The sequence below is a fragment of the Zychaea mexicana genome (assembly GCF_025766255.1).
Source record: "Zychaea mexicana strain RSA 1403 chromosome Unknown BDB00scaffold_83, whole genome shotgun sequence".
In the NCBI taxonomy this organism is placed as follows: domain Eukaryota; kingdom Fungi; phylum Mucoromycota; class Mucoromycetes; order Mucorales; family Lichtheimiaceae; genus Zychaea; species Zychaea mexicana.
In genome coordinates, this window is record NW_026516746.1 from 72,617 (window position 1) to 97,254 (window position 24,638).

Sequence of the window (24,638 nt, forward strand, 5' to 3'; positions counted from 1 at the left end):
AAGATTATAAAAATGGTGATGATGCAGAAGAAGCGAATGCTGTAGTAATATATTTTTATGTGTCAAGGAGTTGGTAAAAGCAAGCGTCGCAGACGCGTGCCCATTCGCCTTGGTCTCGGTTGAGTGGTTTGAACAGAGGAAGTTGATTTGCACTATGCTTGTAGCAAAAGATATTGCCGCAACTACCAATTGTTTACACATTTGTTCAGCTTTCGTATTTCTCACTAACTCTATCAACGAGGATGATGGTGCTTACCTGCGGCAGTGATGACGACGACGCAAAACATCAAATTGGATACCACAGTTACGAAATTGACAGCCTGCTGCACGATCGTCTGGAACCCATTTTTCTTCAGGCAGCAATTGGAACTTTGTGCTACGGTCATCATGTGGAATGTGAAGCAAATAATGATGATAAATCCATGGTCCCCTTTGCTCCTCCGGCTGTTGTTGCTGCTCTTGTATGTGTGCTTGTACTTCCTCAAGTTGATCACCCAAAGACGCTACAACGAGTTGCTGTTGTAATGAGGATAATAATTATAAACAAGTTAGTATAATGCCGAGAGAAGAAAAAAGAGTTTTGCTATTTCTGTTACCTTTGGAACGAGACTCGGCTCTACAGTGACACATGTACCAGCAATGACAATATCCGTCGTGTGACCTAACGCATTATGCTGCCGACTCACAATTGACCCTGACTCCTGTCGTAGTAGCAATCGTTGAGGGATGATCTGCTGCCACCATGCAGGTGCAGCGGACATGATAGTTGAGGTGAACGAACTATTATTAGTCGGGATCCACATGGCGGTAGTAGTTGAATTTCTGTTGCCGTTATGCTGCTGCTGCTGCTGCCCTGACGATGATGAAGAAAGCACCAACATATCCTCCAATTCAGAAAGCATTCGTTCCTGAGTAGACAAGAGTCGCTGATACGTAGCCACATGTTCCTTGTATCGATGTTCTCGCGCATCCATCGATTGGATCAAGGACTGGTGTTTTTGCAGCAGTTGGCCAACTCGGTATTCAGACAGGGATAGGTCCTGAGCAAGTCGGTTGAGTTTGTCGGCATGAGCAATGCAGCTGGTGACGAGCTGAATCAGGGATGAGTTTTCCTGAGGAACAAGGGCAGCACGATCGCCAATGTTGCTGAAAAGTGGGTGCATGATGGCGAGTGATAGCGAGGACTCTCGTGCATGAAAACCACTACTACTAGTACTACTGCTGTTGTTGGTGCTGGATTCTGCTGCCACTTGCGGTCGCTCGACTTGTTCCTGCTCAACAACGTATGGTCGTACTTCCTCCTCTTCAACTTGCCGTTGTTTCTGTCCCTGGTGCTGCTGCTGTTGCTGTGTTTGCTGTTTCTGTGTTTGCTGTGCTGTGGGTGATTGTGCAGGTAAAGCCTGTGCTGATGTAGTACCTTTTGATTCTTGTTGTTGCTGGATCGATTTCTTCTCAGGCACTGGTGTACCCGGTTCTCGTTGCTTTTGTTGTTGTTGAGGATGTGATACTTCTTGTTCAGCCGACTGTTGTGCAACAATGGCAGACTGTTCTTCTTGTTGTCGTAGATCTTGTTTTTCTTCTACCACCAAAGTATGCTCTTGTTCCAATTGAGGTGCTGATTCTTCGATTGTCTCCATATGCTCTTGTTCTTTTTCCTCAACCACTTGTTCCAAAAGCGCAAGAGTGTGCACAACGTCAAGTTCTGGCGACTGTTGTTGTTCTTCTTCTTCTGCTTCACGTTCTTGCTGTTGTTGTAATAATTTGGGCTTTGCTTGATCTTGCTCAGGTGATGACGACGTTGGTGCCACTGCTGCTGGTGATGACACACTATTGGGCAGCTCAGCACTAGTTGTAGTGGTGGTGGTAGCAGTAGCAGTGGCAGTAATGATAACAGGTTCAGGGTCTTGTTTTTGCTGCTGTGGAGGCAATGATGAAGAATGTTCCTGAACAAGCTGGTGCTGTTTAACAGAAAGTGGCTGGTCGACGACAATGACATGATCTGGATTTCCTTTTCCGGAAACCTCCTTCTGCTGCTGCTGCTTATGTCGAGGATGCTCCTTACTATTATGGAGCAGGTTCTCCTTGCCGCTCGTGTGATTATTGTTACTATTGTTGTTGGTCCTGGTGCTGCTAGCGTTGTGGCTACTGCTCGCTGTCGTGATCGTACTACTGGTGGTCAAGAATGACGACGACGACGACTGCTGAATAAGCATTGAATTGGGCCGAGAAGAAGCAGAATGATGATGGTGATGATGATGATGGTGCTGCTCGGCAGTCATACTATTGCTGTCACTATCCAAAGCTGCAGACCTTCGTCTATTAGCCTTGCGTCGAGTGCACGCTTCGCATTTGCTCCCATTGTTGTTGTTATTGTTGGTGCGCATCGAGACAGATGGTTGGATTTGATACTGCGAGAAATTGCTACCAGTACTGTGACGCTTGGATGACCGGGTCGCTGTGCTAGCTGTTGGCTGGACTACCAAGGACCGTCGTCGGTCGTTCATGACTGGGTCCAGCAAGAAACCCGACTCGTCTTCTGGGTCCAACGGCGGTAATTGCGGTGCAGCAACAGGCTCATCCAATGACGATGCAGGCGACACGGGTTCATATTGGTGATGGTGATGGTGCTGGCTATTATTGCCATGGTTGCGGAGCAATCCGAAAGGCGACCATGACGCACGTTTCTTGTTATTGCTGCTACTGCCATTTGGCGTCGTGGTCATAGAAGGCAGCGGCGTATCAGGAGGTGACGGCAGCAATTGCTGCTGCTCTTCTTTGGACATTGCTGCCGACTGTTGCTGCTGGTACTGCTGATAATGCTGCTGAACTGCAGATGATGCAGATTGTCGCTTCAGCAGTTTGTTGAATCGTGAAGAGGACTTTTTCTTTTCTGCTGCTGGCGAAGTAGACGACTGCTGTTGCTGTTCATCAGAGGACGACATTTTAACCATTTTTGCCAGGCTTGATGCGGTGGCTCTTGTCAATGACTGACGTCTCGATGTGAAGGAGGCGAATTTGTTGCTACTGCTAGTGACGCCATTGTTGTTGTTTGTCGTAGAAGTTGAAGCAATGCTGACCTGGTCAGGATCCATGGAACGGAGCGAGGTGGACTTGATCATGGCCGAAAACGATGGCACATTTCGCAGAGAGCGGCGGCGTGTCGATGATGATTGCGGTTGAACTGACACGGTCGAGTCACACCGTTTTCTACCACTGTTGCCCCCATAATGAACCATTATTGTAATAGTAGTAGATGTTGTTGTAACGAGAGAGCTTATAGTTTAAAAGGGAAAGGGAAAAGGTGCTTGTTGATGACCGTCGTTTTGAGAAAGAGGAAAGAGGAAAGAGAGAGAGAGAGAGAGAGGAAAAGAAGAGAGAGATTAGAAAGGAACAGATCGCAGGCAGAGTAAAAATAAGATTAACACTGGTGCTGACTGAAATCTTTGAGGGGTGGCACACTTGCACATAATCTGGAGCAAAAGAGGATGCCACGATACAAGGCACTTTTTATCATGCGGACAGAAGGATTAGCACATAGAGCCGGTGCACTACTACTCTATAATCACAGCAAGGAGTGCCTGCCCTTTACCTTTTTCCGTATCCACTGAGCCAAGCTAAAACAGGTGCATGCAGAAATAGGTGGGGCCCCAACGCTTTCTGTGCATAAATGATGATGCTGAAGATGATGACGACTGCGCTCATTATGCGTGTTTAACTGTATCAGCCTTTGCGCTTTCTATCTTGCTTTGCTTTTTTTTGTTTTGTTTTGTTATGGGCTCCGTTGGCTGGGTGCACAAACAGCCCCAAACACCCACCCTCTCCTTTCACTCTTCTTTTCCTCTTGTTCGATCTTGGAACGAAGAAAGGAAGCTTCTCTCCCTATGGGGGCCAGCTATAGGAAGAAACACTCATCTTTTATCGCTAGTATACACCTCACTGCAACCTTCTTTTTAGACTTCTCCTGATGTGTGTTTGTATGGGTGAATGAGCTGTGTGCAGTATAATAATCAAACTTGTATGAATCGCTCTCTTTTGTTTTGTTCTCCTGACATGTTGCATCTGTGCGAAAGGGGTGGGGGGACGGGTGAGGGGAGAGTTAGCACGGCCTCTCACTCGGACAAGACAAACATTCCAAGAAAGAGCAGAAAGCATTTAGTCCTTCAACACGTGGCCCGGTTTGGGAGCTTTGCGTTCCTCACTGGAATAAACAATAGATTAATGGCCAACCGTCTTTAGAAGAGTATGAAGTAATTATGTACACATTTTTCCGAGGGGGAGCATAGTAGCATAGTATCGTAATAGTAAAGTTACAACAACAGAAGAATTGGAATAGTGGAGAGGGCAAACGTTTTGGCTCTGGAATGATGGAGGGTATATAGAAGCAATAAAGTATGTAGTGAATATGGATTATTGACGACGGTATGATGAGGACAGTCAGGAACTTAGTGCGTATACGATATCAACAGTCCCAGCAATGCCGATGCAGCAAGCAAAACTAACAACAACAAGAGAAAGCACGCGTGTTAGAGCGAGCTACTTGGTAGTCACTATAGAAAATAAACTAGACAATAAGAAAATATTTACCAATAGACGGAATCCACTGCTGGACACAATTCCAGGTCAGCTGACGCTGTCGTGCAGCAAACACTTTACTCTGCAGATCCGCAAGTCGCACGGCATAATTCATGCTTTTGTTGTAGCCTTCAATTGCCGCCACCGTCCTTTTGTGCCGCAAACGTGCCTCTTTGACAAGTGGCAAACGGAGTTGCGTGTCCTGGAGCATATGCTGCAGTCCTTCCATGCCTTCGGACCGTGCCAACACGATCTTGCTGTTGAGTTGTTCCACGTCACGATCCAGTTGTTGTAACTTGAAAACATGCTCCTCGATCTCCTGACGACTGGACTCGATGCGTTGCTGCTCTTGATCGCACAGATACTGGTATCGAGAGATGCTCATTGTCATGTCATTCAACACACTGGCCAGTGTTCTAAAAATAATCACCATTGATTAATGCCGAGTCACCTCACATCATAAAAAAAAAGACATGTTGAAAGTAGAAAAAAGGCAGTGACTGAGTGATGGAACTTACAGCGGAGAGCCCCTTTGTCGATCCAAACCTTCCAATATGGGTGGTAGGGGAAAAGCAGTTAGCGAGGGCCGCCTCGTAACACTTGCCCAGTCAGACGGCACACAAAACCTTCGCATTTGATCACTGATCATCTGCAGATCAGCCAACTTTTGCGTTGATAGTGCTGCTACTACTGGAATGGTTGTCGTTGTCGTCGTCGTCGCCGTGGCGGACATGGGATCAGGGGGTTCAATAGCTGAAGATAATCGTCTTGGTCGCCGTCGTCGTTTCCACAGTCTCGAAGATGTAGACCTCTGTTTCGTCCGGCGATACAATGAATCGTCTACAGAATAGTAGCCTCCTTCTTCTACGACACCGCCACTAGTATGATGATGATGATGATGGTGGTGCTGTTGCTGTTTCTTCAAACGAGACAGTAGTAACCGGTGACCACCTGATCTTTCTCGTGGTCGATGATTTTGATGGTGCGAATCAGTACTTGATTTGACCAGTAATGGTGTTGTTGCTGTCGTCGTTGCAATAGTGCGTGTACCAGTACTATCACTCGCGGTTGATCTATCGGTCCTCGTTGTTGTTGTTGTTGTTGTTGTTGTTGTTGTTGCCGCCTTTTTCGAAGTAGATGTTGTTGCTCGTTTCAGAGGACGACGACGTTGACTTTGTTGTTGGCGCGCAATACTGCTGCTACTACCGCTATGGTGCTGGAAAAGATCTGTTCCCTCAACATTACTGTTTGTAGATGCTGTGACGCTAGACGATTTCTTTAATCGATGGCGGACTGTGTCGACGAATTTGGCTGTAATGGGCCGTTTCTTATTATTGATGCTGGTGAATGTTTGTGGGTACGGGAAATCAGGATAATAGGGAGTTCCGATTGCCAATGCGGCAATGCTGCGATCGTCTGAGTCCAATGGCGTCGTTGGCTTTCCATGCTTGACAAAGTGGTTGACTTCATCAAACTCCATTCGCAAAAAAATAAGACACACTTTCTCTTGGTATGTATTCTTTCTCGGGTAGAAGTGAACAAGTAAAGAGAAAGGAACAGAAAAAGAAAGATAAGAGATCGTGTGTCTGTGTGTCACGTTGGTTGGAACTTCAAAGGGTCTTTGTTCTTGGCTCTATTGATATATTCGTGTGATACAATGCTGGATCAATTTGAAGACGAGGGAAAAGAAGGTACAGGACAGCCTCGCGATCCACCACCATTACTCTCCGTTTGAAATTCGTTTGGCTTTAAGCTACAAGGAAGGATGAAACATGACGAATCAATTCTAGTAGATCGACCTTTCTATTCCGTTGTCGTCGATCTATCCCTTTAAAGCATATTTCTTTTTGAGTTTGGGGATACAGTCAAGTCTCTCGTTTTTCTTTTTCTGAGTATACTTTTTTGGGAGTGGTTTCTACTCATTCTTGATACGTATTCCTTTAGAATTCCACTCACCCCCCTTGGGATTACATTCTTCTCTAAGATGCTTTGTTTTGGTGGCATAAACTACGTACCACGGCAAGTTCATATGATTCCATCAGGCGCGGGGGACAGTAGAGAAGGTTTGGGGGGATCAAATCAGAAAATGAACTGTCATTCAATCTGTAGCTTTGGAAAGCACCAGCACAAAAAATTGTTACACCGACGTCATAGTAGTACTGTAGTACCCAAAAAAATGGGTTTAATTGGCTTATTGGCTCGCCTTTACTTGAAATAGTATAGAGGAAGAAACGTTGATTCGCATATATCGTCAAGACCACCACGGTCGCATTGATCATAACTGCCTCCCTGATGATACTGTGGACTATTGCGCATGACGTGCTTTTTTGGGTAATCCATAGATGGTTAGCAATTGTCGCTATAGTAAGTAAAGTCTGCACTCCTCCTGTTTGGTTTTTGTTTCGAACTTTATGAGAAAGTGTCATACAATGAACAGCACGAAACACAACTAGCCCTTATTCACCATGTTTTCTATTGTTTTTTATACTTTGTAGCATGTAATCTTATGGTGGGCTTCACAGATTGGGTTTGTCGAAGAAAAAGCTGTACGAAGCATCGTTAATTGACACACTCAGAGGTTGTCTCTTACAAGTATCACCGTGTCATTGATAAATTGGTCGAAAAGATAAGTTTGCGTACCTAATACCTCTCTAATCTTTTCATGCAACTCACTTTTTCTGTTTGTCTTCTCTTAAAGGTTTGTTTTTCCTTACACTCCTCATTGCTTACTTCCCCCATACCTTAGCCCGAACTCACATATAATACGTCGTGGAAGAAAGAGAAGCACACAAAGGCAAGTGAACTAACCACAGCTCCCCGTGTATATTTTATCAAAACCATTGATATGATTACTGTATAAAGGTGCTCTGGGTATTATATGGTTTGCCGTCTACGTTATGATACAAGCATTAAATCTGCTGGGCCGACGCTATAATCGCTCAAATTATGTATGATGCATACACTCGGTTGTTCATCTGACAAACGATGACCTTACTCTAGGTATCATACTTACTTTCTCCTTATAATTCTATCACTCTCTTCATTGACCGGTTTATATTTACCTGTATGCCTTATGTAGCTAAATCTGGAGTAACAAAAACCCAAATAGATAAAAGCAATTTTGGCAAAAACAAGCGTTATCATGGCCATCCTGTAAAAAAGCGAAAATTAGAAAGCCACAAAAGAGTGAGATCCTTTTCAAATATTAGTTTTACCATTGCGATGTAAGCCAATATTATAGTTATCCAATTATGTCTGTGTGATGCCGATTATCCATAGCGCTACCGCTCGAATTGACTAGAATAAGGCGCTATCTAAGGGTAGAAAATGTGGTATCGGACGGTTTCTGCTGCTTTGGAGCGTTGGCATATTTTATCAAAGGCGACGATCACGCTACCTGGATATCATAAGATTCATGTTTCCTGCAGGATGCTTATTTTAGCGTGGATCATTGTCGTATGTCTGTGTGCCACAGCTGCGTTGAGCACTACAAGGTCCTCAATTCATGCCTATTACACGCTAATTGCTAACAGCTCTTTGCTCACTTAAACCTTGATCTTTCCATGGTCTTTATTTTAATAGTACACTTGTTTGCTATTGCATGTGCACATGCCTCCAGTTCCTAGCAGCACATGCAATGATTTTCCGCCGTCTTCCTTGGCCTTGTTGTTTTGGTAAGAGAGTATATACATGCATATATTTTATCTTTGCTGCTCCTCAAAGTTGCTAACAATATCTGTGTGCGTGAAAGAAGTGTTGGCCATAAGCCCTGTCGGTTTCTTAAATATTCATAGTTAATGTCAATACATACAAAAGAAATGGAAGTTATTATGAGTATAATTTTATTAGGATTGTGTTATTAATATCTGGGAGACTTATGTTGTGGGTTACTGTAAGCCGCATAGGATCATCTTCCAATTTACATGCAAGCAACTATGGTCATGAATTATCCACTGTCAGTCCTACAACAGCAATCTGGTTAAAATATATAGTTATAGGTCTCTTTGAGTGAATTTCAGACCAATTGATCGCTGCTGCTCTATTTCGCATGAAAGACCGTAAGAAAGTTATATTTTCTGATTGGCTATTAGGCGAGTAGGATAAGAATGTAAAAAAAAAACGATTAAAGCGTGATTATGTACCGCTTATGGCGAACGGCCTCCACCGGCTTGGATGTTTTGCCACCCACCCGCGGTTAATTTTGTATAATCGGTTATTTATTTGCGTACCTGTGCCTTATTCGCTCCATTTAATGAGTTGCCACTTGATTGAAAACGTTATTTACTACCGCTATTCTTTTTCGTGTGTTACCTAAAATAAACTTTGGAACAAAGCCGACAGCATCAAATGGTTCGATGTTTATGATATACGCTTTCGTAGTAAGGACGTTCTATTTGTATGTAGAACAACAACATAGAAACAACAACAAGTATGCACTTACTATTTTCTCTTTTTTAGCCCATCAAGGCTTCTCGAGAACTCCCTCTCCAAAATATAAAAATTTTGACACAATGGTAAATATTAAAATACAAACATTATAAACAGTGAAGATGGTCATTTACTGTAACGGGAGTTCCATTTCCTCCGGTTACAATTATTTCAGCATGATGCTCAGACTCATTATTTCTAAAAATAAGGCCAGCTTTAAAAGGACGAAACGTGAGATTCGTACCGCGTAAAAAAAGGCCTCTAATGAAAAGCTGACTATAATAATTCTACAAGCCTGCTATATTATGTTCTTTTCTCGGAACAAATGAAATGGAGAACACAAATAATAGCGTATGAGATGTGCCATAATAACATGTGGAAGTAGACGTAATTAACGGTCATCAAAACAATTGAAGATACACCGAAAAGGAGACTTGTCACACTTGAATACTCGGCATTGATCGGATGTCATCTTTCTTTTTTTTTATTACGCGGGCTGGTATCACCATAGGAAAAAAGCAAAATATCGACCATATGCTGTGGAAACCGTTTTGGCTAGCTCAAAAAACCATTTACCATAGTACCTAAGGCTAATATTCTGTCCTACCCTGGTAATACGTAATTATAGTAATAACAGACACCTCTTTCTCTTGTACATATATGAGTCTATGCTACACCATTACAAGTTAGTGTGCTATAAGATAGAGCACAATGACATGGGGTTGTATGACGCTGACGATGATGACCACTGACGAGCAGATCTGATTTTATTATCAATATGATGATATTGCAGCTCGAATACACCAGCCTTGATCGTACAACGGCTATATGTTGAACTATACATTTACTGTTGCTTAAGCAATTTCCGGTACTTATTAGCATGACGAATAAATTTTATCATCAAGGATGGTGAGATTTTCGACAGTTCACTGGTTCAGTCGGTTGGATCTGTATCTATTTCAGCAATGTTGTACAAGGTGTGTTCGCCGAAATATAATAGGCGCAATGTATACAACCGCCGCCGCGAGATCGAATCTGGGGGGAAAAACGAAGCACACGGGAACATCACGGTTGTGGCTCCGATATTATTGCTCTAGCTAATATGGCGGATGAAGGAAGGAGTGGTTGAGCTTCTAAGTCTGATACCTGCATATGGGGAAGCAAGCACGCATTATGCACATGGTTGTTGTCGTACTGATCTCCGTCTTATCAACAATAGGTCAAGATAGAAAGAAAGCAGAGTATTCCTAAACATATGTGCTTGAATTGAAGAAGCGAACGATTAAGTTGTATCTGACCAATAACGAAAAAACCGCTTTGCTTGTCGGTGACAGTCTGTTTCGTTTACTTACACCTCATATCTAGTGTGAGTTTCACATAGTATACTGTATACTAGATAAATATTAGAGTGCACATCAACTATGTAAATTATATAATGCATCTTTATAAAGCAAGACTTTAAAACCTCAGTACCCATTCTTGACAATTTTTGCAATGTCGATTTCTTTATATTCTCGTCACAAAAGACTTCGTGGCGATACAGTAGTGGGCAGAAAACCCCGGAACGAATATCGTACCAACCAACAGAAAGTTACGTTTACGGAAAGAAGAAACGCCCTCAGAGCTGTTTCAATCTGTGCAATACACATGAAGCAATATACGTAGTCAGTATAGCATATTATTGCGACATTATCAGGCGATGTTGCCGAGCCTTGATATTACGCTACTCACTACCCTTTCGAGCTTCTCAGAATTTTTAGGATATACGTACCTGTTTTTCAAGTTCTGTCATCTCCGTTTAGGAGTTATGCTGTTACTTGACAATTATCAAAGACCTTTATCGTCTTTATAGCTGTGACCATTTAAATCCTTGCTTAGCCTCTATGGGACTCTTACTTGAGCCATTTGGTACGATCTTCTTCGGTAAATACCGCCAGCGTACGAGTCCCGCTCAGATTAGGTCTTGGGGCTGAACCCAGAGATTAGGATGGTTGTCAAGGTAAAAGAGCAAGAATGATCGAAGGGTTTTTTGAATCTAGCAGCCAGTTGTGCAAAGTGATCTTACGCTAATAAAGAGAGCTCTAATGTCTTGCAGTCGTGAAAGAAAGAGGTGGGTGGGCTTTATAATATTTCAAGTAGGCAATGTGAGTTTTTTCTTGAATTAGATAAATTTTATGACAATGAAACCATCGAGAGCCACCACGGTCACCAACTCGCAAAAGTGTCCTCTCTGGACGAAGCTCTTTAGGCTTAACAATACATATATCTTTATTATGCTTCTCACTCGCGTATCTCGTTTTCCTTTCGAAGTTACTGGATCGACGTTCAAGGACGATACACTCATAACCCTAGTATTACACTGCTGAACATGAAGCGGATTGTGTCCGTATTGGCATTTGACGCGATTTAATTGGCTGTTGTCGATTTCATTCAAGGTGCGACCAAGTGTCCCAGTTACGCGCACTGTTTCAACTCCTCCTTCAAGAAGCCATGGTGAATCTCTCATTATACTCCATCAAGGCAGTCGTACTGCTTGATGCCGAAGGAAATCGTGTTCTCGGAAAATACTATGGACAAGATTACCCGAATCTGAAAGAACAAAAGGCATTTGAAAAGGGATTGTTCGACAAAACCAAGCGTGCACAAGGTTCGTTTTTTTTCTCTCACAGTACATATAAGTGGTGATTACGAGCAGAAACGAGATGTGAATGGGTATGAAAAACAAAGCTCTAATAATGCAAGATGAACACCAGGCGAAGTTATTTTGTACGATAATCAAGTTGTGCTGTATCGCTCAAACATTGATATATTCTTTTACGTGGTTGGATCCACCGAAGAGAACGAGCTGATATTATTGAGCATGCTTAATGCATTCTATGACGCTGTTTCTACATTGTTGAGGTACTATTTAATGTCCCTGCGAAAGACTGATGGCTACAAACTAGATGCTTTATGCTATGTTTCTAATTCTTACTTTTTTCTCTCTCTATCTGTGTGTACGTTGTGACTGCAAGATTCCAAGTGGAAAAGCGATCGGTGATGGATAATTTGGATCTAGTGGTGCTCTGTCTGGATGAAACGGTGGACGCAGGGTAAGTTTGTGTTTTCGCAAGCACCCAGGGAGATAGGCGGTGGGGAGGAAAGAACTTTACTCACCAAGATATAAATAGGATCATTCTCGAGACAGACGCAAACGCCATTGTTAGTCGAGTATCCAAACCACGACTTGACATGGTCGATATTCCTTTCAGTGAACAAACGCTGATGCAAGCATACCAATCGGCCAGAGATAGATTCGCAAGCCAGTTGCTTAGATAGACAAGCCAATAGTAATAAACAGCAGCACCTTGTGTCCCTTCTTTTTTTCTCTCTTCGAATGTATATCTGACGATAATATAAATGCGGGCTGCTACTACGTCAATCCATCAGTGAGTATAGTTTGGCGTTTTAAAAGTTGACGGCTTGTCACACGTAACAGCAGATCAAATACATCAGTAGAGCTGTACAAGAACAAAACACAGCAAATCGAAAAAGAGCGCGAAAAATGATTTTTTGTTCATTTTGGAAAAGCACAAAAACAAAAGACAAGTACAAACAGAAAACAGGAAGACAAAGATTATCAAAAGGAATTTCTACATTAACGACGCCCGAAAAAAATAACACCGGCAAAACGCGTTTGCTTGGAAACCACAAAACTTTTTTTGCTGTAAACGGATGGATGATGGCAGCTTTTACGTTGTTCGAATACGGATATATACAATGGTCTTGGTTGGTGAGATAGAAAGAGGTGGAAAGATACACACAGGCAAAATTGTGCCCTGGAAAGAAAAGGACAGATGCTTGTTGCCCTTCATCTTGGACGCTTGACCTGAGCGGGATATGGTCTTGGGAGAGCGGGCTTGGCGGGTCTGTCTGGTGGCATGATTACTGGATTATGTCTGTAGTAGTGGTTTCAGTAGTATCACGAGAAATGGGATGCAGAGCCCGGGAGAAAGAAGAATGAATAATCGAAGAGAGAGAGAGAAAAGGAGGAATGCCTTTGCAAAAACGAAAAGGTGCAGGACCCGTTTTATACCTTTCGGAAGGGGCATGGCCACTCGGAAGCGCAACCGAAACAGGGTTGACAGGAGTGTCCCTAAAGCTGACAGTTTGTGTATCCTGTCTACAACGCCCAAATTCGTATCGATAGCAGGACAACAATCATCGAGATAACGACACAAAACGCCGCGCGCGCATATCTCACATAACAGTGCGGGAGTCCTGAAACTCTCTTCTCTTTCTGTTTTTTTTTTCCCGCAAAGCGACCCACAACAAAAGCGCGCGCCTCCCTCGTGGGTAGCATGGCAAGGGGGCGGGCTGGAAGATTGAAGAAAGAGTATCAAGGGAGAGTAAGATCTTTGGCGAAATGGCGTTTTTACATCGGCACACATAAACACGCGTCATTAATAGCCTTCACTTACTTGGTACATTTAAAAAATGGCAGGATGATGTGGAGTAAATATCACATGGCGCCCCTCGCTTCTGTGTGGATGGTCTTGCTGGCGTGTTTTCGCCCACGGAAACTAGAAGCTCCCACGTGGCGAGATCGCTGTCGGTTCTTTCAGAGGAACCAATCGGTGAGGTGTGGCGGCGCGTGGCTGAAAGGCCAGGCCCGTTTCACGTTTTCGTATTATGTTAGAGGATGTGCTGTTGCTGTTGCTGAATTTATGTGAGTGAGAGTGCACAAAGTAACACAGTTTCCAAAATCCCGGGTTCTTTTTGTTCTCTCATGGTTGTGATATCATCACATTCGTCATCTAATTTCAATCGTGAATGAAATATATTCCCTTCGCTCCAAGTGGGCCAGTCGTTATTAATTTGTGCTACACCGTCCGTCGCTCTAAAAAAAACATCGTTGGTGCTTCTCTTTTTTTTTGCGGAGATCGCAGTTTCAAGAAGCAATGACACTCGCTATAAAAGGGATGCACAGTGACGAAGTCAATCCTCTCCAGTCCCAAAAAGTCTTTCTGTTTTGTTTTTTGTTTTTTTTTCCACTACTTTTGTCATGCGGACATTCAAAGAGATCTTACGCGTGTTCTTACATCACTTGGCCCGGATTTTCGGATTGCATCGTCGACGGAAACCTAGCAACAGCAACAACAGCAGTCATGTCAACAGCAACGGTTACTATGACAATGCCGATCCTGAGCGACAGCAGCGACCGGACGATGTCGAATTAGAGATGAGCATAGACGAGGATGACGATGACGACTACGACTACGACTACGACACTACCGATGGCTGTGACCCTCCGACATGCGGCTGCGGTCGAGTGCTGAAACAAGGATGGGTCTGTCCCGATTGCCGGACGAACTGTCCGCAATGTGGTCGCGCCCTTGGTATAGATGAGCCATGCGACAGATGTGCGTCACAACAGCAACAGCACCAACAGCCACAACAACCACATCGATGATCAATCATTTATGCCCAATTCTCCATACGATCCTCAAACTTTTTTTTTGTTTGCATTGCATATTCCCTCCCTTTGTCTCTCCACCTTAATTATTTATCCATCCATCCCTCGCTACCACGTAATAATACACGCATCTTTAATATGGCTTCTACATCTACCCTCTCATCAATTATTAGAATAATCCTTTTCCTATATATCCACCCCGCTACTAATGACTAAAAGACGAAAAATCTTATTTATGTAATTACGCTATTTAATCGATCATTTAATATAATACAATCTCGTTCTTTTTCAATACCATATTACAACAAACTTTTGTCTGCTTACGCACGGTATTGAGAACATAGAGAGATAGAGAGAGATCTTTTATGTCATAGTATGAAACATGAGCTATTTTAAGATCTAAGTATAATGTACCATAGAACTTTCACGCCGACGAACGCCCATCCGGAGGATCTTCCGCCCCGCCGCTGAGGTTACAATGTAATTGCCAGAATCGGCATACTATCACACTGAACTTCTTACTCGTCGTCATCGTGAACTCAGTGAATTACCGTGTAACTAAAAACATTATACTATTATTGTACTCCTTCAATTATGCCCTTGAACGTGCTAGAACGAATTTGTGCTGATCGCCATCGTTGGCGTAGATCACACCTCTATATTAAAAAACGAGGGCTTTTCTCCCACGAGGTGTATCATCAATCACTACTACTGCTGCTGCGATACTTTCTATATGTGACAAAGATGGAAAAATACATGATGCCTAGAAAAGTATCGGTCTGTCAGTCACATGTGATCGATTTAATGTTGAAAGTCGACAGCTTCTTTTTTTATCCTCTTGTACACACGTAAAACATAGATCATTCATTTAGCAACGATGATTTAGGGCCGGCGTTATCTTTTATTTCGTTTATGTAAATACTAGACATATAAAACACTCTTCTTGATGATCTTCATTCGCTTCATCCATTTCTATGGTTAGGTTTACATTGGCGTATGACTAGTAGGCGTCAACAAATACTCGAAACACATTAAATTACTTTTTTTTGTTGATTGTATTGTGTTACAATATGCTTTGTCTGGGGCGCAATGTATGTTATGCTACGAAATGTGTCTCTGGACCCTCCTCTCACCCCCTGAGCGACAACATTGTTTGCTTGTTATGTTGTCTTGTGTCACAAACTCACAATGTATCTAATCTAACAGAATTGTACTAACAGGATGATTGAATTTTGCCATCACCATATCTCCGGATCACCCTAACTGCTACGTGCTCTATAGTTACCTAGATTTCTATAGCAGTTAAATCTATATAGCTTTTTTCGCCAAGTATTTTACAGTTATGGTCGACTTTTAGAAGATTATGGAACTTACCACCGTGGTAAGTTCCATTGCAATATGTATAGTAGTCGCATTAATGCTTATCAGATCAAAGATTGGGAGAAAACTGTGAAACAATTTGTCGAAGCCCGCACCATTTATCAATCCAAAACATCAACAACAAGTTGGTAGCCGATCCATAAAACATTCCAAACTATATCTCATGCAGTTTTAAGAAGTATTTTGTGCAGCAGTGTTTATATCGGGAGGCAACAAGGTTTGTTGCAGGAACTGTGAGAAACTTCATCTGTAAAAAGAAGATGGTGGTGAAGTTGAAAACAGGGAGCTGTTTCATCACCTCTCAATCATAAATGTTCTACAATATATTGAAAATATGTATGGTCATACACCTTCTTGAGGAAGCGTACTGTAAATGTTTATGATTCGTTCATTTCATAGCACTAAAACCTACCCTTTTTATGAAGCTACTTGTGCCATGTAATTGCTGACAGATGAAATATGTCTAAGAATAAATAAGTGTATGCATGGCAGTCATCATTTCTGAGAACCTGTGATGTGACGGCAATGCTTACACTTGGTCCAGTAAACAGCATATAGATGTTATTGCTAGGTAATTTCTTAGGGATTTCGTTCAAATACAGCAAGGAGAGTATACGTAGGTAAGGACACCTATATGGCTGCCCCGGCGGTGATCAGATCTAGTACACATAAGTATGTCTGGTCGTCAGCGTGGACGAAGAATATTTGTTGAAATCAACTGCATTTTGATTCCACATGGTTTACGCCACACTGAAATGCAAGGCTGCTCTTTTTACTTGAATTTCTGCATTCATCACTTTGCTCACTAATGTGAATGTATGTCGCACGTAATAGTACGTGCTGGTGCTGGTGCAAGTATGCGCGCATGTATGCACAATCAGGTATTAAACCTGCTATTACATATAAATACCAATGCACAACATAGCAGGACGGATCACCTAATGCATATAACTGAATACCTTCACGCTCATCACGATAAGAAGGCTGCCAAAAAGCATTTTTATGGATGAATCTTGTTCCGCTGCATGCACGAGAACGAACTTTATGGAACTTTAGCACACAAAGCATTACGGTGCAGTTCGAGTCAGCGATACGAGAAACAGAGCTTAAAAAGCAGAAATGAAATGAAATTGTTGGTGAGGGTATTATGTAGAGGATTGCAACGGCAAATTTTTACTTGAATCCCGAGCCCAAAACAACATGAGCAAAAAGCATTACGGCAAATTATTATAATCCTAAACGTACAGCAAGCTGTTACTGATCTAGCCATGTTTATAATGGGAAAAAAAGACTTGACCGAAGGACTCCTCGTATCGCGATTGAAGTGAAATGGATCAAACAGCATCTACGCGATCGCCTCTCGGCGAGACAACGGATAAAACTAAACATTGCACATAATCTCCTCTAAATTCGTTGTGCCAACACGAGTATACTCGTCAATTCATTTATTGAGTATGGCGCAGCTTTGATCGAAAAAACAAAAAGTGAATAAACTGTAAGCATATGTAAAGATGACAAAACGCGTCCATCAGACCTAGACACAAGTAATATTCATATAAATTTTGAGTCAACTCCATTAGATGATCACATACAGTATTGGTTTGAAAAAGCTTATCTTTCCTACCGAACTAAATCAATGATAAACCTGGGTTACTTAAATGTCACTCCGTGAATAGAGAGGTATGCAACGCGTTAAATACTTTCGTGAAATCTTACTTTAACCGACTTGCGCCAGAGGAAAATTCGCTCAACTTTTAAAGGTAGTAATAATGACAATTTTTACGTTTGTTTAATTTGAACTCAAAACAAACATGCATACTCATTATTTTTTTGCAAGCAGGATCTCGGTGTCACACCAATGAGCGAATATTATTGTGGCTATAATAATTTGATATTGGAGAGCATCATTAAACTGAAGGTTGGCATTGGCTACCGAGAAAAATGATATCTGAATGGGATTCCATAAAACGGGACAACGTCGAATATATGTCCCACACCTGCCATGTCATATACATATCACTTATCTCTTACTGCTATGCAGGTTTTTCGTGCGAAGAAAAATCATGCGGAACTTGCAATGCATTACTTGGTCGCTACATCTACAAAGCTGCTTTATCGGTGTAAGACGCAAATGCTGACAGTTTGCTTCATCATATATATGTATGGGGATGATTCTGTACGCCTTTTATCTTCCATTTGCTAATACATTCTATCAAATTCTATACATGTACTTGCACTAACGCATTATCCACTCTTACTTTGTTATGATACCAGCAAATTTTGTTTAAAAGCCCTTCCCCGTCAATGTGAGTCCCTATATCTGACAGTTGCTATATCATCGTAAACACAGAAAATATAAGAATGCTAATTATGAGATATGTTTTAACGTGGAATTTACAGTCCTACGCGAACACACAAGAATAGTTAATTTTCCCTGTTGCAACATCTCTTTTGCTTTGGTAGCGATGAAAAAGGATACTTGGATATCGGCGTTGTTTCATGTGGAACACAGTCTGTTGCGCGCCGATTCTGGATCACCAAGACTCAAATTGATTTTGCATGATTATCCTCATGCGACTGTAGTGCTTTCCACGATGTATCATATGGGTGTATACACATATTCTTGCTGCCAAAATTGGTAATATACCATTTTTTCAAAGTTGCATAGCAACCCCTCTTTTCTTCTCTTTTCCTTTTCAACCTCTCACACACCAATGTATACTACATTAGATTTAAGCGAATTCATACCAAAACTGATGGCAGCAGTTATTATTTGTTACGTCGCGACTGATTCATGCCAAACTTTGAACGCTGTACCGACAATTTTTGCCGTGCCAATCGCGAGCAAAGATTAGCATATCACAGCTTCCTCAACATATATGTAAATAGAAGAACACAGTTATATTAAAGTGTGTCTATTCCCGGGATCGCTGATGCTGGGGAAACTGAAATGGGTATGTATGCTGTACCGAGTCAGTTTTAGTGAGTTCGTTTTCTAGATTTGAGCGATATGTATAAACAATCGCGGTCTGAGCTGACAGAGACATTGCTATAGGAATAATTGCAGCGACCGTGTAATGGTAAAAGTGAGCACTTGCTCATAAATATGGGAAAAGAGACAATGAGCTATCAACCTCGCCAAGACTACCAAACGTTTCGTCAAAGTATTTGTGCAGGTGAATAGACATCCTGTAACAACTAATAGAAATCTCACATCGAGAAAACCTTTTCATATGTGTTGTTGCACAGAATCTCGGTGCTGTAGAAACAACCGAACAACTTGAATTACTTTAATGATACAACCTACTGAGAAGGATGAGTTTGACAACACAGATAGGGGGACAAGGACTTTCAGTTGCTGTTATTGCTTAGCAAGGCAACGGGACCAGCCCATGCAAAACTGATAGCTCCTTTCTGCTGTGACAGAGTCCTTCATGTCGTGCAATAATTGTACATAAGCCAAGGAAGTTTGGTTTTTAATATTGTCAAATACACGGATCCGCACGGGACGATATACTCAGTATCAGTGAGCTGCTTTAACAGACATGGAGATGGATAATAAAGCATGGATGAAAGGATAGGAGTGCTTTAATGTTATGCGTTAAATACTGCGCGTATTGCTTTCATTGGGTGATCACGTCCCTGCTATTACGTGATGCAGCTGCACATCACAAGCTTCCACAATACACCGCTAATCAATATGGGCAGTCGATAATCATTGTCATTATCAGCCGTTGAAAACGTGCAGTTGTTTGCGAAAAGTCCTCTCTTTGAAGGAAAAGACGCGTTACAGCAGGACTGTCAGCCTGAACAACAGTTGGAGTGGCCACTGTCTACTGTCACCTGTTGCTACAAATATGCACGATCGCATCGATGAGGCTGTAGACTTTTTTTCCGTGTGCGACGAGAATTATTCTTCAAGTGGAAGACAACTTCATTTTATTTATGTACAACGAGCATGTCTTGGTTTTTTTATTTTTCATACTAAGGGTTTATACAAACTCAGATGATGTCAAAAGGATGTAAAAGATATGTTTTGGAAGGCAATGAGTGCGTAGGTGTGAGGACTGTATGGATTGATTTAGTCGACTTCCTCGACAGTTGGGCCGTTGTCGCCACCGCCACCTGGAGCACCGCCTGGAGCACCGCCTGGAGCACCACCTGGCATGCCGCCGGCACCAGGCATACCACCAGCACCACCAGCTTGGGCATAGAGCTTTTGCATGATTGGGTTGGCTATGTGTGTGTTGAAGATGTTAGGTTAAGAAAGCTATACGACTATAATATAAAGTACATGTGTCTTGATGCGCGCTAACTTACCAGTGTCTTCCAATTCCTTTTGTTTGCTCTCGTATTCCTCCTTGCTAGCTTCTTGAGAGTTGTCGAGCCACTCGATGGCTTCTGTGATGGCCTTGTCGAGTTTCTCTTTGTCGTCCGCCTCGAGCTTGCTAGCGACGTTCTCTTCACTGAGGGTGTTGCGCAAGTTGTAGGCGTAGGATTCCAAGCCGTTCTTGGCCTGGATACGGGAAGCAGCAGCCTCATCTTCGGCCTTGTACTTTTCGGCATCGGCAACCATGCGCTCAATGTCTTCCTTGGACAGACGACCCTTGTCGTTGGTGATGGTAATCTTGTTAGACTTGCCGGTGGTCTTGTCGACAGCCGAGACGTTCAAGATACCGTTGGCATCGACATCAAAGGTGACCTCAATCTGGGGCACACCACGAGGAGCAGGCGGGATGCCGGTGAGTTCGAACTTGCCGAGCAAGTTGTTGTCCTTGGTACGGGCACGTTCACCCTCGTAGACTTGGATCAACACGCCAGGCTGGTTGTCGGCATAGGTTGAGAAAATTTCTGACTTCTTGGTGGGGACGGTGGTGTTGCGCTTGATCAAGGCGGTCATGACACCGCCAGCGGTCTCGATACCGAGAGACAACGGTGAGACATCGAGCAAAAGCAAGGAGTCGGTCTTTTCGGAGGTATCGCCGGTGAGAATGGCAGCCTGGACTGCGGCACCGTACGCAACGGCTTCGTCAGGGTTGATGGACTTGCAGGGCTCCTTGCCGTTGAAGAAATCTGAAACCATCTTTTGGATCTTGGGGATACGGGTGGAACCTCCGACCAAGACAATTTCGTGGACAGAACCCTTGTCGATCTTTGAGTCGCGCAGGACCTTCTCGACAGGCTCCATGGTCTGACGGAACAAGTCCTGGTTCAATTCCTCAAAGCGGGCACGCGTGAGCGACGTGTAAAAGTCAACGCCCTCAAAGAGAGAGTCGATTTCAATCGAGGTCTGGGCAGAGGACGAGAGGGTGCGCTTTGCGCGCTCACAAGCAGTGCGGAGACGACGGACGGCACGTGCGTTGCCGGAAATATCCTTCTTGAACTTGCGTTTGAATTCTTGGATGAAGTGGTTGACCAAACGGTTGTCAAAGTCTTCGCCACCCAAATGTGTATCGCCTGCCGTGGCCTTGACTTCAAAGATGCCTTCTTCGATGGTAAGCAGGGAGACATCAAAGGTACCACCACCCAAGTCAAAGATGAGCACGTTGTGTTCACCCTTGGTTTGCTTGTCAAGACCGTAGGCAATGGCAGCAGCGGTGGGCTCGTTGATGATACGCAGCACATTCAAGCCGGCGATGGAGCCAGAGTCCTTGGTAGCCTGGCGCTGCGAGTCGTTGAAGTAAGCAGGTACTGTGATGACGGCACTCTCAACCTTGCTACCCAAGTAGCCTTCGGAGGTCTCGCGCATTTTGATCAAGACCATGGACGAGATTTCCTCGGGTGTGAATTCCTTCTTTTCACCCTTGTGTTCGACTTCGATCACGGGCTTGCCTCCCTTATCAATGATCTTGAAGGGCCAGTGCTTCATGTCAGATTGGACTTCTTGGTCAGCAAAACGACGACCGATGAGACGCTTGGCGTCAAACACGGTGTTGTGTGGGTTCATCTATTACACCAGCAGCAGCAGCAGCAGAAGAAGAAGAAGAAGAAGACGTGTGAGTGACGATGATTATACAATACACGTCAGAGGGTACGTGTGATTGACGATGATTATACAATACACGTCAGAGGGTACAAAATACTTACAGCAACTTGGTTCTTTGCGGCATCACCAATGAGACGCTCGCTGTCAGTGAAGGCGACATACGAGGGAGTGGTGCGGTTACCTTGGTCGTTGGCAATAATCTCAACGCGGTCGTTCTGCCATACGCCTACGCAGCTGTAGGTTGTGCCCAAATCAATACCGACGGCTTTGGTCATAGTGTTTGTAAGTGTTGTGTGATATAAGTACTTTTGGTGGTAGTAGTAGTAGCAGTAGTAGCAGTAGCTTAGTAGAAGCAGAGAAAGAAAGAAAGAAAGAAAGGCGCTGTGGACTGAAAAAAAAAAGAAAAAGAAAACCAGAAATGTGAGACGTGAAGGGTTTTATATAGCGTCGATGATGATTGCTTTCAGCTGCATAATAAAAAGAATAAAATCGAATTGCGGAGAAAGACCTTTCCGTTCTAGCCTATCACGTCGCTCCCAGCCCCTCCCCCCGTCCCCCCAAAACCAATACTGTGTGCTGGTGGCTTTCTGGTGGATTCTCAAATGTGCTGCTCCTTTCTCGCCGCTGCCACCATATTCCTTTTTTCAAACGACCGCTTTGGCGCATTGACCGCGACCTTCAGCTTGCCAATCCCTGCGTAGTCCATCAGTGACAGCGCAGCAAGACTCATATAAGAGTGCATCAGGTCTATTGTTTTCCAGACAGCTGTTATTTCTCTATTCTCTATTCTCTATTCTCTCTCTCTCTCTCTCTCTCTTTCAGAGCAGCGCACACGTACCAGGATACGTCCCAGGCGTCTTTCCGAACCCGCCAACTTTAGTCTGGCACGCTAAAAGAAAATCGCGACAGTTCTTGTGGTTCACAAGCTGGTACGCACCAACCATCTGTGAGGTAAAATGAGTCAATAATATCGCTCGACGGCCTTCGCGTTGCGAGAGAGCGAGCGGTTTTTTTTTGTTTTGTTTTTTTACCTCCAATGCGGCACCAATCCAGAAGCAATAGCACGCGTCAGCATCCTTGTTGGGTCGACCTGCGAATCCGGTAGTCTGCTGGTTTAAGCACCATTTTATCAGCTTTTCCTTATTTATCAATCCTTCCGTTTGTTTTCCCATCAGCGTCAATGCTCCCACTCCGCAAAAGGTCGATCCGCCTAGGATAACCAAGTCAATAACTGCTTCCTATCCATTCTTTCCTTCTGGCTTATTGCTAAACCATGATTTACGAGGGTCATTATTACCATGTGCTTCGGTGTTGGGCGACTGACTGAATGTATGCTCATATGTCTATATCAAGCAGGAATCTCCGTTAGCGTGCATGTAAAATACGTCAGCCTCTTCTTTCTCTTCCTTACCCTCCACCCGAAATGGTGGCAATAGTTACCTGGAGACGTTTAGCGTATTCTACAGACAAATCTACATCTATGCCACGCCAGTCATCCAGAATGTAGGATACAGCGCATGCACAATACAAGAATCGTGCATCCTTTTCCAGACTGTTATTCGTCGGAGCAACACTTTGTTTATTCGGTTGCGTCCAAAACGAAAGTATGATGTCAACGTCGCTTTTTAGATAATTTCAAAACCCTTCTTATTCTCTTTACCTGCCATCCTCTTGTTGCAAGCGCTTGATGGTCCCCACAATACCGTCGCGATCCACACGCGAAAGGTCGTCTCCAAGTATCAGCAAGTTCAGCAAGGCGGTATAGGTACTTGCAATATGCGATGTATCATAGGGTATATACTCGGTCTCTGTCTATTCTTACATGCAGCCACATCATCCGAGTAAGTCTTTTCATTGTCTTGCCAACCTTTCTATCAGAGTTTACACGCACACGCACATTATTTCTACTTTACCGCTTGAGGTTCAAAGGCACGTCCCGTGCACGGCGATCCCCGGAATCCACAATGCTCTCTATTCAGGCCTTTTCATGTTATATATAAGTCGTAACGCTTTCTTCATCTCAATTTGTCACACCATTCAGCATATGCACGCCACGCATAATATCCACACAGACAACAGCAACTCACCTTTGGTATCTAATCGAATTTGTTGTGCGTAAATCCATTCTATCCAGTCGAGTTTATCCTGTGCTGATATGGCTGTGTCCAGAGCTCCAAGAAGCTCGAGTGACGCCAGACAGAAAAAAGCGAGTGTCATTCTAAGTGAAATAGTAAACAAAGAAGGAAAAAGAGCTGTCAGTATGAAGAGTGTTCTCCCGAGCGAATGCACAGCGTAGTAAGATATTAGACTGAACCTGTTTGTCTCTGTCTCCGTGTATGCTGAAGGCAGCATTCGTAGATTGGCTACAAAGTAGCGAATGTGCTTTTCACGATCGAAATCCGACATTCGCTTCTACTGACTCCTGATGAAAAAATGTGGACAAAGGCGAGTTAACTGTTGGGCACAGCGCGACGTCCATAGACAAGCGGAGTTGTCAAAGGCATTGTTTGTCTCGAGTTTTTCGTCATTTACTTTGCTAGAGCACAACATTGGTGTCCTGAATTTGTCTAGCTTTATCTCGCACACACACACACACACACACACACACACACACACGCTAAAGAGCTTGCATACGTCTGTCTCAGATTATCATCCGGGTAGGGCTTTGTTCAGGAATTTATCTATGCTTGCTTTTATATTTGGAATGAAGCTAGGTCATGAAGATACGAATTCTTTGGTGCAAAAATGCATAGTGCAGTATTGCTTCCTGTCCCATACCACAGATGATCTCCCTCGGATGCCTCTCCAGCTGTTGCT

At 43.4% G+C, this 24,638-nt stretch overlaps 5 protein-coding genes across 5 annotated transcripts; 1 reads left to right on the forward strand and 4 right to left on the reverse strand.

Annotated features, from left to right (window-relative positions):
* Window positions 1-16: 16 nt before the first annotated feature.
* On the reverse strand, window positions 17-3,314 carry BDB00DRAFT_941462 (uncharacterized protein). Its single transcript, XM_053129370.1, has 5 exons — window positions 2,311-3,314; window positions 1,827-2,106; window positions 597-1,745; window positions 257-516; window positions 17-182 (listed from the first exon to the last, which is right to left on the reverse strand). Exons 1-5 carry the CDS (start codon window positions 3,234-3,236, stop codon window positions 56-58), a joined length of 2,742 nt encoding a protein of 913 aa, XP_052975940.1. The 5' UTR covers window positions 3,237-3,314; the 3' UTR covers window positions 17-55.
* Window positions 3,315-4,171: 857 nt separating this feature from the next.
* On the reverse strand, window positions 4,172-6,246 carry BDB00DRAFT_841962 (uncharacterized protein). Its single transcript, XM_053124855.1, has 3 exons — window positions 5,091-6,246; window positions 4,585-4,988; window positions 4,172-4,495 (listed from the first exon to the last, which is right to left on the reverse strand). Exons 1-3 carry the CDS (start codon window positions 6,050-6,052, stop codon window positions 4,443-4,445), a joined length of 1,419 nt encoding a protein of 472 aa, XP_052975941.1. The 5' UTR covers window positions 6,053-6,246; the 3' UTR covers window positions 4,172-4,442.
* A 5,211-nt stretch (window positions 6,247-11,457) lies between these two features.
* Window positions 11,458-12,488, forward strand: BDB00DRAFT_841963 (clathrin adaptor complex small chain-domain-containing protein). The gene is made up of 4 exons (XM_053124856.1): window positions 11,458-11,647; window positions 11,754-11,901; window positions 12,015-12,092; window positions 12,171-12,488. The coding sequence occupies exons 1-4, from the start codon at window positions 11,491-11,493 to the stop codon at window positions 12,316-12,318; spliced, it is 531 nt and encodes a 176-aa protein (XP_052975942.1). The 5' UTR covers window positions 11,458-11,490; the 3' UTR covers window positions 12,319-12,488.
* Window positions 12,489-19,916: 7,428 nt separating this feature from the next.
* On the reverse strand, window positions 19,917-22,259 carry BDB00DRAFT_961975 (hsp71-like protein; the record flags this gene model as incomplete). The annotated part of the gene is made up of 3 exons (XM_053129733.1): window positions 21,923-22,259; window positions 20,156-21,782; window positions 19,917-20,071 (listed from the first exon to the last, which is right to left on the reverse strand). The coding sequence occupies exons 1-3, from the start codon at window positions 22,094-22,096 to the stop codon at window positions 19,917-19,919; spliced, it is 1,956 nt and encodes a 651-aa protein (XP_052975943.1). The 5' UTR covers window positions 22,097-22,259.
* Window positions 22,200-24,437, reverse strand: BDB00DRAFT_841967 (geranylgeranyl transferase type-1 subunit beta-like protein). The gene is made up of 9 exons (XM_053124857.1): window positions 24,136-24,437; window positions 23,909-24,039; window positions 23,735-23,802; window positions 23,482-23,633; window positions 23,262-23,394; window positions 23,119-23,164; window positions 22,853-23,031; window positions 22,660-22,765; window positions 22,200-22,568 (listed from the first exon to the last, which is right to left on the reverse strand). Exons 1-9 carry the CDS (start codon window positions 24,225-24,227, stop codon window positions 22,420-22,422), a joined length of 1,056 nt encoding a protein of 351 aa, XP_052975944.1. The 5' UTR covers window positions 24,228-24,437; the 3' UTR covers window positions 22,200-22,419.
* Between the last annotated feature and the right edge of the window lie 201 nt (window positions 24,438-24,638).